The 15,978-nt window shown below is 65.4% G+C and overlaps 2 protein-coding genes across 3 annotated transcripts; one reads left to right on the top strand and one right to left on the bottom strand.

The window, feature by feature from the left end:
- Window positions 1-868: 868 nt before the first annotated feature.
- On the bottom strand, window positions 869-6,970 carry LOC142091090 (uncharacterized). Its single transcript, XM_075169922.1, has 2 exons — window positions 4,207-6,970; window positions 869-3,930 (listed from the first exon to the last, which is right to left on the bottom strand). Exons 1-2 carry the CDS (start codon window positions 4,993-4,995, stop codon window positions 3,427-3,429), a joined length of 1,293 nt encoding a protein of 430 aa, XP_075026023.1. The 5' UTR covers window positions 4,996-6,970; the 3' UTR covers window positions 869-3,426.
- A 644-nt stretch (window positions 6,971-7,614) lies between these two features.
- Window positions 7,615-15,619, top strand: SPHK1 (sphingosine kinase 1). Of its 2 annotated transcripts, XM_075169920.1 has the most exons (6): window positions 7,615-8,143; window positions 11,217-11,324; window positions 12,781-12,930; window positions 13,281-13,375; window positions 13,648-13,763; window positions 14,348-15,619. In XM_075169920.1, the coding sequence occupies exons 1-6, from the start codon at window positions 7,726-7,728 to the stop codon at window positions 15,129-15,131; spliced, it is 1,671 nt and encodes a 556-aa protein (XP_075026021.1). In that variant the 5' UTR covers window positions 7,615-7,725; the 3' UTR covers window positions 15,132-15,619. The 2 variants fall into 2 exon arrangements, with proteins under 2 accessions (XP_075026021.1, XP_075026022.1); XM_075169921.1 differs by lacking the exon at window positions 11,217-11,324 and having other exon boundaries at window positions 7,621-8,143.
- Window positions 15,620-15,978: the final 359 nt, after the last annotated feature.

Genomic DNA, 15,978 nt, shown 5'->3' with positions numbered 1-15,978 from the left:
ATCTGGCAGAGCGCTGTGCTGGCCTTTCCAAGCCCAAAGAGCGTGCTTTATGTCGCAGGGAAGGCAAGCGGCATTCATTTCATCGCCGGGATGGCCCCGCATCGCTTCGTTCGCCCTGGAGGGAGAGGTTTTTCCTGGCAGTTTTCTAAGCTGCCGTGTAAGGTCATCATCCCTTGCCCTGTCTTCTCCCAGCTAAGAGGGGGGAGGTCGCACCGGGCTTCGTCCAAGACATGGAGGATGTACGCCTCTGTTATTCAGTAGCATTTCTCCCTGCTGCCAGGCTGCTCTGGTGCATGCCAGCTGCTCAGGTTTGGGTACGTGACAGTGGTGGTGCCTCCGGCGACGACTCCTGTCAGAAACATTTCATGTTTAGCTGGGAGCTGCAGCATCGCCGTCAGTCCCCTTCCGCTGAACACTTCATTAAAGATTGTCTCTCTCCAGCCTTTTTTAAGATGCAGCATCCTCAATGCAAACAAGATACAAATGCATCGATGTCCTCTCTGTATGCCACTGCTGCACTGCCCGAGCACCAGGATGAAAAGTTCTGTCTCCCTTCGCCACATCACCTGATGACATGCATTTGTGTCTGCGGTGTGGTTCCGTCCCCGCATCTCCCTCCACGATCACTCAAGACCAGCCCCGCAGTCATTTGCCTGGTGTACAAGCCAGGAGAGTCCCCTTTCACCACACCGGCTACCCGGGTTTGCTCCCGCAGGAGGATCAGGCCGCAGGGCTCAGCGCGGATCCCCCATCACAGCCGTAGCCCCGCCTGGACCCGCCACCAGCACAGCGGAATGGGCTGCAGGGCCGTGCGCCGCAGCCGGACGAGGTCAAGACATCGCAGAGCCTGCGCTGGCAGGGCGGGGGGAGCCGCGGCGCAGCTGCGGGACCAGACACCTCTCCCCTAGTTTGCTGCCGCCAAAGCCGCCTGTGATCCCTGCTGCGTTGCTGGTGTCTCTCCAGGTCCCCTCCGTCTCCCGCAGGTCCTTCATCCGTGCCTTGTCACAGCAGGGGCTATTCCAGCTCAGCTCCCGCGTCCCGACTTGTTCCCCAATGGCAGCGCAAGGCGAGGCGAGAGCTAACAGCATCAGCTGCCTGGATTCACCCCGAGAAGGCAGAGCGGCCGGGTGTGCGATGCTAATCCCGCCTTCAGGCTGGCGATAACCCTGCAGTTCGGGATGAACTGGCAGCATCCGTTTGCCAGCCCAGATCCCCCTTGACGGGCACCCCCAACGCTGGGCCAGGCTCTCCCTGGGCCACGCATGCCAGTGTGCATTTAGTGACGGCCGCTGCGGCCCTGCAAGGCACATTCATTTGGCAGCAGTCACAGCATCCACGCTGCCGTTCACTTGTCACAAGTTGCTGGCTTTGTCCTTCAAAAGGAAGGAGCTGGGGGAAAAACTGGCAGGGGGGCAGACTATTTTTGGGATGTAGGAAATTGGCTGCTTCCTGAGGTCCCTCCTGCACCTACTAGAGAAATGGCAGCTCCTGGGGGAACGGGGACACCCCAAGGGTGGGGGACAGCAGGGACAGGCTCCTGTGGGGACACCCTGTCACAGGCAGCAGCAGGGACAAACCCCAGAGCAGCACCCAGGAAGGGGAGAGCGGGGGGAATGTGCCCCGAGGGTGGGGAGGGAGACCCAGCGTTGCGGGGGCCATGGCACAGCACCTCTGCAGGGTGCTCAGCCTCCCACCAGCTCCTTCCCAGGCCCCTGGGGAAGGGGCTTGCTGCTGCCCTCCTCTTTTAAAGCCCTTCCCTCCTGGCTTGCCATGCAATTCAGGTGTGCTGGAGAAGGCAGGGCTGTTTAACCCCTTCCCACCTGGCAGCCTCAGCACACCAGGCTGGGGCTGATGCTGTGGCCTCTTCGAGTGCCCTCAGCCTCTGCTTTGCCCTCCGGGTCCCCCAGCACCATCCTCCGGTCCTCATCCCCGCAGTCCTGCGGGGTGCTCAGAGCCATCCCGGCCACAGGGGACAGATCGTGCCCGTGTTGTCACCTCCCCTCGCTTTCCCAGCTGCTGGGGCTGAGATGCAATGAGTTTGTGCGTTCTGCTGCGCAGCAGACCCTGGGTGGCACCTCTGCGTGCAGTCGCCTCGGAGGGGCTTGACAACACGTCTGCCCCAAACCTACCCTGCTCTCGTGTTTCTGAGATTTCTCCCCGCTGTCCCCAGCTTCATCCCTGCGGGGAGAGGCCCAGTAGCCTCGCAGGGACGGCCCCGCGGGTCCCACCGGCATGGCTGGTGGAGCTGCGGGGTTGGGATCAGCCCCCGAGGAGCCCGGGCAGGGCAGCGGGCAGAGATCGTGGCTGTTATCGCTGCAACAACCAACCTTTCTCCTGGAAAAGGGAGCGACTGATTTCTCTGCTCTGCGGGCTGACGGTCACACCTGGTTTTACAGCCAGGCAAAGGAGAAGAAAGAAGCGATTCTGTTTACTTAGGGAGTAATTAATATCCCAGCTCCTGGCACGTACAGAGGCAGCAGAAACCTCCCCCACAGCGCACGAAGAGCAAGGCTTTGCAGCCCTTTATTATTTCATTATCAGCCAGGCAGGATCAGGAGGGCGGGTCGGGGAACCGTGCCGGCTTTGAGCAGGTTTAGCTCCTTTGAAAAGGCTCATCTGGGCTCAGTTTCACTTGCTGGCTGCGATGCAGTTATTTGCTGAGCAAAGGGGTTTGAGTAATGTTGGGGGGCAGGGGGTCGTGCGTTTTTAATAGCAAAAAATGGTAAAGCCCAGCAGGGAAAACTTGGGAGGTTCCTTTACTGGGAACTGGCTTTATTTGTTGAATTTCAACGACCAAGGAGGGCAGTTTCTCAGCTCTGCCAAGACCTACATCTCTGCCCAGGGAAAACCAGAGCCTCGGTGCTGCCACGTGCATGCCGGGGGGCTTTGGGGCGGTTTCTTGCATGGGGCCGACACGGCGCCGGGGCAGGACAGCCATTGCAGGCAGCTTCCTGCAGAGCTGGATGAAGTATTGCCCTTCCTCCGTTACCGAGTTTCTCCCTGGAGCCGGGGTGGGGTGGCTGGAGCACGCCGATCCCAGCCCGGCAAGGAAAGAGGAGCCGTGGGAACTGTGGCAGCAAATCCCTCTTCTTCTTACCCTGGCCAGAACCAGTGGGCTGTGGTGGGACGCTGTGTCCCCCATAAGTAATTCTGCCCCGGGGATGCTGCCCGCAGGTGCTGAGCACCGCGGTGGGGATCCCGCTCGCCCCGGGATCGGGATCAAGCCTCCCAGCCCGTCCGGCGGCAGCCAGGTGGTTCTCATTGCAGCCTCTGACTCACCTCCCAAAAATGCCTGCGCTCACATCGTGGCAGGAAACCGCTACCGGGAAGTGGTGAAAACCCTGCAACGGCCTGAAATTCGGCTTCCCCCAGCAAAGGGGGAGATCAAACAGCAGCACTTCGGCCCCAGTCCCTCTGACGCCAGGGTTAGTCATCGGGGTCACTTTTCGGCTGAGCGAGCGGTTGCTCCAGACTCAGCAGCTTCTCGCGGGGCGTTCGGGAGTGTTTCCCCCGAGGAGGCCTGACCTCAGAAACATTTCTGAGTAAATCGTCAGCTGGGAGGAATGAGCCCAGCTTGCCAGTGTTGCCCAGGGCTTCCAGGCGAGCCCGGTGGTCCTGCGCTGTGCTGGCAGCCGCTGAGAGCTCAGCCAAGGGTCCGGGCCGGTAGCAGCCCATGGTGGGTTGCAGAGCCTGGCTGTGATTTAGGAGCTGCCGTAACCCCAGCTGAGAAGGAGGCTGAGAAACCTCCTGGGTCAAGCCCTGGGCCCCATGGGAAGCCGGGATTGTGGGTGATACCTGCTGCCTATGGGGCACGGAGGCAGAGACCGAGGGTGCAGTCACTTGCCAGAGTCCCGCAGCAAATCGGTGGCAGACCCAAAACCTGTGTCCCAGCTCGTGCGCCTCAGGTGGGATGCGATCCCAATCGCTCTCCTTCAGGAGATACCTCTGTTATTTCTGTCCCCTCCTGCTCGGTGCTGGTCCCCTGTGAGCCCCCGCGGCGGGGGGCTGAGAGGGGCCGAGCTGCAGTCCCCAGGCTGGGTCTGCCCCGAAACGGCTCCATCTCCGCACCGGCCGCTCCCGCAGGAGCTGGCTGGAAAGTTCCCACTGCTGCAGTCGGTGCCTGTCCCCCTGCCAAACCCTGCAGCCCTGCCAGCCCCGATGCAGCACAGAGCCATGCTATTTCTGGCTCCACCTTGAGACATGTACCTTCAGCAGTGGGAACGATGCTAAAAGAGACGGATCCAGGATGAGTGCATCCCCCCCTGTTCCCGTCCCCAGGCAGCTGCCGGCGGAGGCGGCAGAGCAGGCAGGATCTGGAGGAGCCGCATGCCTCCAAGCGAAACGCCGCAGTTCATCCTGCAGCAGAGCCATGTCCTCTGCACGCCTCCTCCGGGGCTGCCTGCCGCTGCTGTGTAGGCAGCAGGAGCCTGAAATCCGGGCCTGCCCTGGCACAGAGAGCCGCGGGTCCGCGCTGCAGCCGGGGTGCATCAGCCAGGGGTGGCAAAGGGTTATGGAGGGCCGGGAAGCCCCCAGCCTCTCTGCTTTCTTCCCCCAGGACATGCTCCCTGGGGGGACCAGCTCCTCTAGCAGCTGGGGGCAGGAGCAGGAAGAGCCTGGGGGCAGGAGGGAGCTGAGGGGGTGTTTAATCGCCATGTTTAACCCTTGGCTTCTTGCACAACTCAAGGCAAAACTTGTCTGCTGCTTCTGCCTCAGTTTCCCCAAACACAGAGTATCGATCACCTTCTCCAGCGAGCCCCGGGCACGGCACTCCAGACGTACGAGCTTCTCCCCTAAACAATGTCTGTGAGGTCTGGGATACCCTGCGAGCCCTCCCAGGACAGGGGTTTGAGGGGTGTTTGTTCTTGAAGGGAGCCTGGTGGCCTCCGTGGTCACAGCTGGACTGAACACCCTGTGCCCTGGGCGAGCCCCCTTTGCAATGAGAAATGAGGTGTGTGGATTCACCACCGGCTGCCCCCACCGGCACGCTGGCTCCATGCCACCTCCCCACGCCACGTCCCCGTGCCGCCCTCCCACACGCGTGGCGCGGGCGGGCAGGAATGGAGCCGATCAGGACAAACCTGACGGGCAGACGCCTGCCCATGGCGCAGGAGCCCCGGCTGCTGAGCACCCTTCGGGCTGCTAGTCAGGTCAAGGGAGCTCGTTAAGGCTCTCGTAATTAAGATAGCCCCAAACGGCTTTTTATCAGCACTGAGCAGTGACGGAAGTGATCCCGCTTCCGCATTAGACATTGCATCTGGAGGCAAACAAGTAGTGTTCATGCGGGACCAGGTCGAATCAGCCCACGGCTGCGGAGAGCAAAGGGACCCATGCAGGGCTGGTGGTGGGCACTGGGCTGGCCGTAGCACAAAGCGGGCATCTGCCAAGGGTGGCATGGCATCGGGACGGGCTCATGTCAAGTCCCCATAGACCAGCACCAATGTGGAAAAGCTCTGCCTGGGTGCGATGTGCCATCACAGAGGCTGAGATTGTGCTGGTCCCATTCCCCGTCCAAGAACAGCCTGGCTGCAGCCCCCTCATCTCCCTGCTCTGGGTATCCCCCCCACGGGCATCTCTGCGCTAACCCTTCCCGTGCCCGAGTGCTGTGGCATTGCCAGCTTCGACAGCTCGGGATGAAGCCGCTCTCAGCCCCTTTCCCCAGCCCACAGCACGGCCGTGGCCAGCAGAGCCCCTGCTCCAACTCCTGTTTAAAGCACAGGCAGGCAGGGTGAGGGGAGCGCCGCGGCACGGAGCCACGGACGGATGTAGCGCGGTGAGGACAGAGCCCAAAGCAGCCCCATCGCCCGTGGCACCTGCCGGAGCAGCGTGACAGCTGCGCTCACATCCTCCCACCACATCTCGTGCCTTCCTGAGCGGAAATCGGGAGTGGGTTAGTCACCGAGAAGGGTGAGGGGCAGGTCAGGACGCTGCACTCTCCAGCATCCAGCTATTTCCTCCCGTGACACCTTGCCCAGGACCTCGGGGCTGTTTACAAACGCTGGACCGCAGCACGGCAGTGGCCGGGGAAGCGGCCGTGCCCAAATCTCACCCAGAATCAGCTGTGGGTGCTGTGGTTCCCCAGCCGAAAGCATCAGCCAGCAAATGGCTGGGAGCGGATTTTGCCCCACCTCCCCCTCCAAGCACCTCTCTGAACCCATAGCGCCCAGGGAAGTCTTTTCGGAAAGCGTGATGCTCCAAATCACGGCACCTCGGCTCTCATTTTAGGTCACTCTGGGAAAGCAAGACTAAACCACGTTATCTGCCCAGCTGGTCTTCCCCTGCCCTCCCTGCAATTTTTGGCCAGTTCCAGCGGGTTTAAGTGGGGACAGAGAGCTGAGGGCTCACCGCTAATTAAACTGCTGTAAGTGTGAAGAGCGATGCCTCCCCGAGGTGCAAGCTCAAGGTTACGGGGTCTCAGGCTGCTGCCAGCCCAGCAGCATGCGGTGTGTGAAACCCACATTGCCACGAAGGGTGGTCTGAGGGATGAGGATGGGGCGAGTAAGGCCCAGGGGAGACGGAGGGAGGGACTGGGGCACCTCTCTGCCTGCCCTACCATTCCCGTGGTGCTTATCCAAGTGCTTATCACCCGCTTCCCCATGCAGAGGCTCAGCTCTGCTTTGGTCAGAGCCTCAGGAGAGCAACGGGCCAGCTGGAGCGCATGGAGCAGAGCTGCATCCATGGGGAACTGGTTGGCAAAAAAACTCCTTGTTGAGCTGGGCCAGACCCCCTGGAGCTCAGCAGCCCCCTGGGAGGGTAAGGCCAGTCCTGTCACCATCAAAAGCTGCTGTCAGTGATCTTTGCCAGCCACCGCGGGCACCGAGTGGCTCCCAGCTGTGCTGGCACCCTCCAGGCAGGTCCCCTGGGCTCCGTCCCCAGCGCTGTGTGCCCCAAGGTGGGGTTCACAGCACTGTGCACCTCCCTCCACAGGGCTCCATGGCCACGGCACCCTTGAACCCTCACAGATACCTGATGGTGAGCCACCACAGACGGGCAGGACATCGTCCCCCTCCATCGTCCCTCCCGGAGGTGTCCCCTGCCGGCTGCCCGCTGTCCTCCTCAGCTCTTGCCGTGCCTTGGTTTCTCCAGGCACCCGCTCCGGTTGCCCTGTCCCGGCTGGAAGATGCAGAAATGGTGCCAAATGCTGTTCAGCCCAGCGTGGGCCTCGAGGGACTGGAGCAGGCACAGTCCCCCTGCCAGCGCCCATCTGTGCGTTGCTGGACACGACGCACACGAGCTGGGGCTGGTGCGGCTGCCCGGTGCTTTGCCGCTGCTGTGCCGGCGTGAGCGTGGGTCGGTGCCGTGCCAGCCCCAGCACCGTGGGAGCACCCATGCTGGACACCCACCCCGGCAGGGCAGAGTCACCCACGGCAAACCCACGGCGTCGCTTTGCCCTCGCGTGTCTGCAGAGCCTTGCTCCAGCCGGGCAGTCCCCGTGCCCCCCCGCTGCCCGCCCGCCCGTGGGAAGGCAGCGGGGCGGCGCTTGGGGAAACTGAGGTAGGCTGCGGGGCGGGGGGTAGGGGGGACTCGGGGCAGCCCCGGGACAGGCCCCCGCGGCCGGGGGGGTGGGCGGGTGGGTTAAATTTTTATGAATGGGGCCGCCCCGCCTGCCATAGCCGGGCGGCGCGGCGGGTGTCAGCAGCGAGCAGCGGCGGGCGGCGCTCCCCGGCGCGTCCCGCTCCCGCTCCCTCTCCCGCTCCCGCTCCCGCTCCCGCTCCCGCCCCGCCGCCGATGGCCGCCGGCCGCCGCGCTCCCCCGGAGCCCGGGGGGGGGCCGGTATTACTTCAAGGCGTCTTCGGTGCGGGACCGACCCCCGGTGCTGCCGCCTGCTCGCTGGCTCTGACGGCCCGGGAGCTGCAGGTGCGGCGTCCCGGCGGCCCCTCCGGGGGCTCGGCCGGTCCCGACGCCGCGCTCCGCCTGGCCGACTGCGTGGGCTCCGCTGCCTTCCCCGCCGCCGCCGCCGCCGCCTGCTTCTCCCTCGTCTGCTACCCCGTCCGCGGGCCGCGCTGGGGCTCGCCCGCCCGGCAGCGCCTGGAGCGGACCTTCCGCGTCTGCCTGGGACCCGACGCCGAGGGCAACCTGCGCATCGCCCAGGCCTGGAGCCGGAGGATCCGGGAGCTCTCGGTGCCCGCCGTGCCCACGCGGGACGGTGAGTGCCGAGCCGCCGCCCGCCGCGCGGGGGACACCCGTCCGCAGGTCCCGACGGAGCGAGCCCCGGGCCCGGGCGGGGGGCTGTGCCGGGACGGGCGCCAGCAGCCGCCCGAGGGCGCGGGGCGCGGGGCCCGTCCCCACGCGGGACAGCTGGCGCCGTGCCGGGGAGGCGGTGCGGTGGCCGGGCCCCGAAGGGACCGGTCGGGGTCGGGCTGGGGGGGGCGGACGGGGGGGATCCGCATCCCCGCAGGGTCACCTGGATCCCCCCCCGCCCCGAGCCTGGGGGGGACGGGGCCATCCCTGTGCGCAGCCCGGGGCCGGGGGCGGCTTCTGCCCCCTTTCTCCCTTCAGTTGAAGGGGCAGCAGGGCCGTGGTCGCACCGCGGGGCCCTTTGCACGCCCCCCCCCCCCCCCCCCCCCGCATTGCTTCAATCACTAGTGAAGCTCCAAAGGGCAGCATTAACCAAGGAAAAAAAAAAGTCATCGCTGCTGACGCAGGCAGGACGGGAGCCAGGCACCGTCCCCGGCAGGTCCCATCCATCACTTGGGAGCAGGCGCATCCCCCCGGGACCCCCCGGGGCCCAGCGGGGTCCCAGGGCAGCACGAAGGGGTCCGGGTTCCCGTTCCCTCTCCCCCCGGGAGCTGCCACCAGCTGGAAGGGGGGCGGCTGGCTCGGGGTCCAAGTCCCCCAGCTCCTGCAGTCAGGGCAGGGCGCGCTGGCATATATTTGAACATCTGAGCAGAGATTCAATTATATGCACTACTTCATTTATTTAGCTGTCCAGTCGCGCTGATCAGACTTGGAAATTAAGAGGCATGCGGTTAGAGGGATCCTGTCAAATCACATTTAGCCCAGCTCTCCCGTGCTTGGGTCTTAAAATGCAGCTTTTTTACATGACCTGCAGCTACAAAACAACTTTCTGCTACTCGTCTTAAAGAATAAAAACAAATCCACTGGGAAGGGGTGAGGGCAAAACCAGTTCCCTGGCTCTATTTCAGTCTGAACTCTGCAGCTGTAAGTCTCCAAGCCTTTTAAAACCCTCGCCCTTTTAGCAGGCAGTGCGAGGGTGCTGGGGCAGGAGCAGCTCATTGCACGGCAGGGGCCTCGGGGGAGTCCAAGGAAGGAGGACGGGAGAAGGCGGTGCGGGATTTTGCAGTTATTTTTCTAGCTGAGGGCCAGCAGGATTTGCAAACCTCCTCCCCCAGTTTGGGACAGAGCTAAAAATGCCTCTTGCCACACCCTGCGCTTGCACGCACCCTCACGTGCCGGCATCGTGGCGTGTGCGGGACAGATAAGGCCGTGCCGGGAAGCTGTGTGCGAGTCCCTGCGGAGCAATCCTGCCACCCCGTCCCCGCGGGGAGGGGACCCGAGGAGCCACTGGCGATCCCAGCCCAGTGTCGTCTCAGCTCCAGCATCCTCTGGGATAAAAGCCATGTGGAGAGCTGCAGAGGGGGGGAAGCTTCCCCCTCCTTATTTCACCCCAAGGGGGAAAAAAAGTCCCTCAGCAGTTCATAACCGCAAAGCTGGGGCTGCCCGCAGTGCACAGGGAAATGTCCCACCCTGCAGCCGGCCAGGAGGGAGCGAACCGCCCCCGGGCTTGTGTCTGGTGGGGAAAACCAGCCCCCGGCCGCGGCAGGCAGCTGCCATCGAGCTGCCGGCAATGGCCACGGTGCTGCGGCGTGTCGGCAGCGCTGCCGGCAGCGAGCAGGACCCGGCCCTGCTGCAAGCCCCTGTTTCAGGGGACCCCTCGCCGGGCTCATGCCCTCGCCGTGCGGAGGTAACACTCTGCGGAGAGGGGATGCAGTGGGCATGCCCCAGTCCATCCCAGCCTCATGCCAGCCAGGTCACCGGGCAGGACAGCCCTGTCCCCCGCCAGCCTGGCACGCTTGTTCCTTGTGCCCAGAGAGTTTCCAGAAGGATGCGGGAACACAACGGAGCTGCTGACAGCGGAGCCGTGGCAGCGTGGTCCCTGCCTGAGCATGGCCAGGACACGTGTCGCAGGGGGGGACGTGGGCGGAGGGGGGAGAGCAGAGTTTGTGCACTGGCAGCAGCTGGAGCCCCTTCCTCCTGCTGACTCAGTGTCTGCTCTGCTCCGCATTTGAGGTTGAAAGCAACCGCGCTGTGCCGGGAAGTGGCTGAGCCTTGCCGAGATGCCAGGGGCCGGCCAGTGTTGCGCAAGGGAAAGGGATGCTGCTGAAATCTGTCCCCCGTGGCCTGAGCATCGCTGCTGCTGTGCTCCAGCTCTGAACCAGCACCATCCACTTCTGCCACGGGAGCCTGGGCTGAGCCCGGTGCTGCTGGTGTCACTGGTCCCGCACTGGGATCACGTCCCCGTCCCTATTCGCACCCTGGTACCAGCAACCTGTCCGTTGTGATGGAGTCACGGCACCCCTCCGTGCCCTGAGCAGGGTTCGCCTTTACCCCTCCAGCCCAGGAGCGGGTCCTCAGTGTCCCAGCCGTACCCCACTGCCCAGCGGAGGCCACGGGGCAGCAGCCACGGGTCCAGGCAGGATTTTCAGGCAAGACCCGGCTGCAGCTCTGTGTGCATGTCAGAAACCATGTGGCTGATGAGAAACATTGTGGGTTTAAAAACTGCATTTAGGTTCTTGAAGCGCCTCGTGCTCTCGCTCTGCATCCTCCAGGGTTGGGGGGGAGAAAGAGAGAGAACCCCCCCCCATCACCTGCCTCCGGCAGCTGGGGCTTGAGCATGAACGCCCTGCCTGGGGGCTCGGCTGCCTCTGTCGGTAGGGGCTTTAGTGCCGGCAGTGACCGGGGAGGCTCTGGCGGGGTGGGAGCGGGGCCAGCCCAGCCCGGGGGTGCTGCCCGTTATCCCTGACCCGAGCTGGGGCGGCCTCTGCTCGCGGCGCTTCCCCACCACCCCAAGGGCAGCCGGTCCCCTCGCGCCTGGCGCCCACTGATAAGGGCCTGGGGAGGGTGGGGGGTGGCCAGCGGCTTCCCCTGGCCCTGGGCGGCAGCGGAGAGAGCTGGCCCAGGGCCAGCACCCGGACCCAGGCTCAGCCCGGGCTGTCGGGGCTCTCACGGGCGGGCCTTTGCTGTGGACTCGGTGGCAGGTCCCAAGCAGCTGGCGTGGGGACAAGGAGGTGGCCCAGAGGGTGACGGCCTCAGCGGGACATTCCCAGGGGCAGAAAATCAACCTGATGGCGCCGAAATCAGCAGAGCTCTGTGTGCTCCCCAGGGCTGGGATGGGCACGGAGATGGGGTGCTCCAGGCGTGCCTCCCCGCGGGGCAGCTCACGGAGCTCTGCAAGCCGGCGGGGAAGCCCAGGCGTGACGGGTGTGATGCTGGGTGTCACCCCGGGGAGGTGGCACACGTGGGGACCTCCATCAGCCCAGGCTCCCCTCTCCCCGCCTCCATCCCCGCTGCGGGCGGCGCGAGGGGTTTTAGCTGTAAAAATGCTGCCTGTGTGTTCGAACAGCTCCCATCACAGTGTGCAGATAAGGCCGGGCCCAGCCCCCCTGCCCCGGGTTAGAGGGGGGTTCCCGGCCCGGGCAGTGCTGGGAATCGCTGTCTGCCTTGGTGCCTCAGCTCCTGACGGAGCAGCTCCTTCTGCTGAGTCAGCAGACGCAGCCCCCCTGCTGTCCCGCAGAGCCCCCGCGCCCAGGCCAGCACCCGCCACCTGCCTCGGGGCCAGATCACGGCTTAGGGGGCCCAGAGCTGGTGGGGACACCCCCCACCCGCCCAAAACTGGCTTTGCCCAGCAGGGGCAGGGCTTTCCAGAAGCACTGCGGGAGCTCGAGGCACGCTGCCCGGCTCATTTCGGGGCTCGGGGCACCCGAGCAGCACCCGGGGGCCCTGCCCTGGAGCACGCTGCTGCCAGCTCCCCCGGGTGCCATCGCATCCCTCCTCCTCCTGCGCCTCCCTCGCAGGGCAGCTGCAGCCCGGGCTCACCCCGTCCCCCGCCCTGGGACCGCTGGGCTCGGGGGCTGGAAGCGGGCAGGGGGGCGGAGGGATGCGGGCCCCTGCCAGGCTTGTAATTACAGCCCCGTGGGGAGCAGGGGAAGCAGAAGCGTCCGTCTGCCGGTGCAGGTGTCTGAACTGGCCCTGCTCCATCTGGGATGGATGTGGGGAATTGGGACCTCGAGTCCCCCTGGCCCTCGTCCCCATCCTTGGCTCGCTGTGCTTTGGGGGGCTGAGCCGTGTCAGGAGCTGCGGGGTTCAGCAAGGAGAGCTCGCAGCCGAGGGCGTTTGGGTGCCCTTGCTTCCACCTTTCGTTCCTTGGCGTGTCCAAAAGCGCAGCCGGCAGCACCCCGCGGCCCTGGGGTGCACAGGGATGCTCGGGGCTGCAGAACCCCGGCTCCACTGCGGCATCACTGGGCTGCTGCGGGGCTCCGGCCTGGGCGTAAAACATCTCTGCTGATTGCGGGAGAGCTCAAGATGAGTCCCTGCGGGACCCCACGTCCCCGTCTCTGCCACCTCCCCTGCTTTCCCGGCAGGGACCCTCCATCCCTGCTCCCTTCCCATCACCCGTGGGTAGGGATGCAGCCTGGGGAGCTCGTGGGATCGGGGGCAGCTCCCCTTCCTGTGGGGCTGTGGCAAACGCTGCCCCGGCTCGCAAAGGCCTCCCTGGGCAGCGCCGCGGCCCCACCACCCTGAGCCCCCTCTCCCCCCGCCCAGGTGACAGCTACGGGGTGCTGCCCCGGCCCTGCCGCGCGCTGGTGCTGCTGAACCCGCAGAGCGGCGCCGGCCGCGCGCTCGAGGACTTCCAGGCGGTGGTGCAGCCCATGCTGGCCGAGGCCGACATCGCCACCACCGTCTTCATCACCGGTGAGTACGCGAGCGGCTCCCTCACCTCCTCCTCCTCCTTCCCAGGATCCTACCTGGGTGCTCTGCCCTGGGACGGGCTCCTGCGAGGGCCTCGTACCCCCCGCATCGCCGCGGCTCTGCCTCCCGCGGGGCTGGTTTGGGCAACACGATGGGTGGGCTGTCACAGGCGGTGGTGGCAAAGGGTGCAAGGGGACATGGTTGCACTCGGTACGGGTGACTGCCTCACCTCCTGCACCCCCGGCTGGGACCCCTGCGGTGACAGTGGGGCTGGGGTCACCATCTGGGGGGTGGCAGCAGGCAGGGCAGAGGGAGGGAGGGCGACGCTCGACTCTCTCCACTTTCCCCCGCAGAGAGACCCCACCACGCACATGAGAAGGTACGGGACGAAGACCTGTCACAGTGGGACACGTTGGTGGTCATGGCCGGGGACGGGCTGCTGTACGAGGTGAGGGGCACCCCAGGGCATCCCCCCGGCCAGGATGGGCACACAGCCGGGAGGAGAGGGATGCCTGGGGCAGGAGCCAAGCTTCGAGACTTGGAGGCAGGCAGGGAATGGCAAAGGAGAGATGGCACCTAGCTTGGAGCAAAGCAGGGCAGCCACGGCCTCGGTCCTGCCCTGGCCGGGGGCACCGTGGGCTCCGCTCCCCCCGGGCTGTGTGGGGGCCACTGGGTGCCTTGCCCGGCCCTGGGTGCTACAAGCTGCCTCCGTCCCCGCAGGTGGTGAACGGGCTTATGGAGCGGCCGGACTGGGAGGACACCATGAAGAAGCCGCTGTGCATCCTGCCGGGGGGCTCCGGGAACGCCCTGGCTGCCTCCATCAACCACTACGCAGGGTGAGCCCCGACCCCACGGGGGCACCCGTCGCCGGCACCGCGCCGGCCGGCACACGGGGCTGCGCTGGCACCGAGGCGGGGGGGATGAGGGAAGCGAAAGGCTGTGCATGGCTCCAGCCCAGGGGAAGGTGCTGGGTACAGGGGTGCCCGGCGCAGGGGTGCCACCTGGGTCCCCACCTCCCCGCACGCTGGTGCGGCACAGCCGCGGCTGGCCTCCTCTAGCATCAGATCGCATCCCTGGGTCCCCAGCTCCCCCCAAACCCTTTCTCCTCTCCGGGCTCCGAGTCTGGCACGGCCTTACCCTAAAGGAGCCACCCCGGGGCACAGCCCATCCCGCTGCACGGCGGGGGGACCGGGATTGCCCTGGCCCAGCAGCCCCAGCTCGGTTCCCTCTTTCAGGAGCTGGTTTATCCTTCCCACCCCCAGCAAAACCTCTCCCAGCAGCTGTCCCTGAGGGACACTGTCACCCAGCTGGGATATGTCCCAACCATGACACAGGGGCGAGGGTTGCACGTGGATGCTGGGACAGCAGGAGAGGCCCTGAGCTGGGTCCAGCCCAAACTCACCCTCTCCATCCCTCGCAGCAACGATCACGTCGCCAAGAAGAAGCTGCTGACGAACTGTGCCTTCATCCTGTGCAAGGGGCTGCACACGCAGATGGACCTGGTCTCGCTGAGCACGGCCTCGGGCAAGCGCCTCTTCTCCTTCCTCAGCTTCGGCTGGGGCTTCATCTCGGACGTGGACATCGACAGCGAGAAGTACCGCCGGCTGGGCAACGCCCGCTTCACCCTGGGCACCCTCCAGTGCCTGGCCAAGCTGCGGGTGTACCAGGGCCGCCTCTCCTACCTGCCCGCCGTCCCCGAGCAGGGCACCCCCCCGGCACCCAGGGACCCCTACGCGCCCGTCACCAACGGCCAGGCTGGCCGCGTCCTGCCGCCGGCGGGGACGGAGGCGGCCGGGGCTCTGCCCACCGACTCGCTGCTGGTGCCGCTGTGCCAGCCAGTGCCGGCGCACTGGACGGTGGTCCCCGAGGAGGAGTTCGTCTCCGTCTACGCCATCTACCAGTCCCACCTGGGCACCAACATGCTGATGGCACCGGCAGCCCGGCTGCACGACGGCTGCATCCATCTCTTCTACCTGAAGGCCGGCATCAGCCGCGTGGCGCTGCTGAAGCTCTTCCTGGCCATGGCCAGGGGCACCCACCTGGACTTGAACTGTCCCCACCTGCGCTACGTCCCCGTCCGGGCTTTCCGCCTGGAGCCGCGGACGGCCGCGGGCATCATGACAGTGGACGGCGAGGCGCTGGCCTGCGAGCCCGTGCAGGGCCAGATCCACGACCGCCTCTGCCGCATCCTCAGCGGCTCCTGAGCAGTTGGGTTCAGCCCCCCGCAGCACTGAGCCACCGGCACGAGGGCAGCAGAGTCTTCCTCCCACTCAGGAACCTCCTCCTCCTCCCATAGCAATAGCTCTTGGGGGCCACGGGCGCTCGTCCCCTCGCTTGCCCCCATGCTTAGCTTTACCCCCTTGGGACAGCCACCAGCGCTGTCCCAAAAATGAGCCACGAGCCCATCAGGTACTCTGTACCAGCGAGACGCCAGCCTGTTTTATCCCGGTACGAGGTCCTGGCCCCGGGCGGCTGCGCCGGCACAGCCCCATCCCCTCCCCGGCTTGGACGCACACGATAGCACCGCTCGCGTGCCTGGCGCAGAGCCAGCGCCACCCCCAGGGATGGTCAGGACCAATATATCTAACAGAAGAAATCGACTTTTTTAAGAATGTTTCTACCCAAAGCTTCCTGTAGAAGCAGAGTTTATTCTTGTGAGAAATGCAATAAATATCTAGCGTTTGCAAAAAAATCCCCCTGGGTTTTAAATCTGAGCTCACGGCTGCCGTCAGGGGCAGGGCTGCGGTGGTCACCCCGGGCTGGGCACACACGCAGCCTGGCCACGCGGCTGTCAGATGCCACGGCCCTTCGCTCCCCAGTGTCCTGCCCGCGCTGCCAGACCACCGTTACCTCGGGGCCAGGACCAGCACAGAGCGGTGGCCCCATGAGATTCTCCCAGGGGAGATGTGCCAGAGCCAGGACATGGGGCATCGCTGCCACCAACCCCCGCTTTCGGGGTGCGCTGGTGCCTCCTTGCCCAGCGTCGCACTAGGGCTGGTTGAAGCCCAAGAGCTCAGCCCCGCAGCGATGGTTTGGGACACCTTGAGGGAG

This window comes from Calonectris borealis, chromosome 20 (genome assembly GCF_964195595.1).
Source record: "Calonectris borealis chromosome 20, bCalBor7.hap1.2, whole genome shotgun sequence".
Classification (NCBI taxonomy): domain Eukaryota; kingdom Metazoa; phylum Chordata; class Aves; order Procellariiformes; family Procellariidae; genus Calonectris; species Calonectris borealis.
Note: the sequence above shows the minus strand (reverse complement) of the source record. Positions and strands in the feature narration are given on the sequence as shown.

Coding starts and splice junctions, on each gene's coding strand:
- LOC142091090 (XM_075169922.1), bottom strand. CDS start 4,995: ATGGAGCCAGCGTGCCGGTGGGGGCAGCCGGTGGTGAATCCACACACC. Junction 3,931..4,206: donor CATCGTTCCCACTGCTGAAG/GTACATGTCTCA, acceptor TATCTCCTGAAG/GAGAGCGATTGGGATCGCAT.
- SPHK1 (XM_075169920.1), top strand. CDS start 7,726: ATGGCCGCCGGCCGCCGCGCTCCCCCGGAGCCCGGGGGGGGGCCGGTA. Junction 8,144..11,216: donor CGCCGTGCCCACGCGGGACG/GTGAGTGCCGAG, acceptor ACTCGGTGGCAG/GTCCCAAGCAGCTGGCGTGG. Junction 11,325..12,780: donor TGGCGCCGAAATCAGCAGAG/CTCTGTGTGCTC, acceptor CCCCCCGCCCAG/GTGACAGCTACGGGGTGCTG.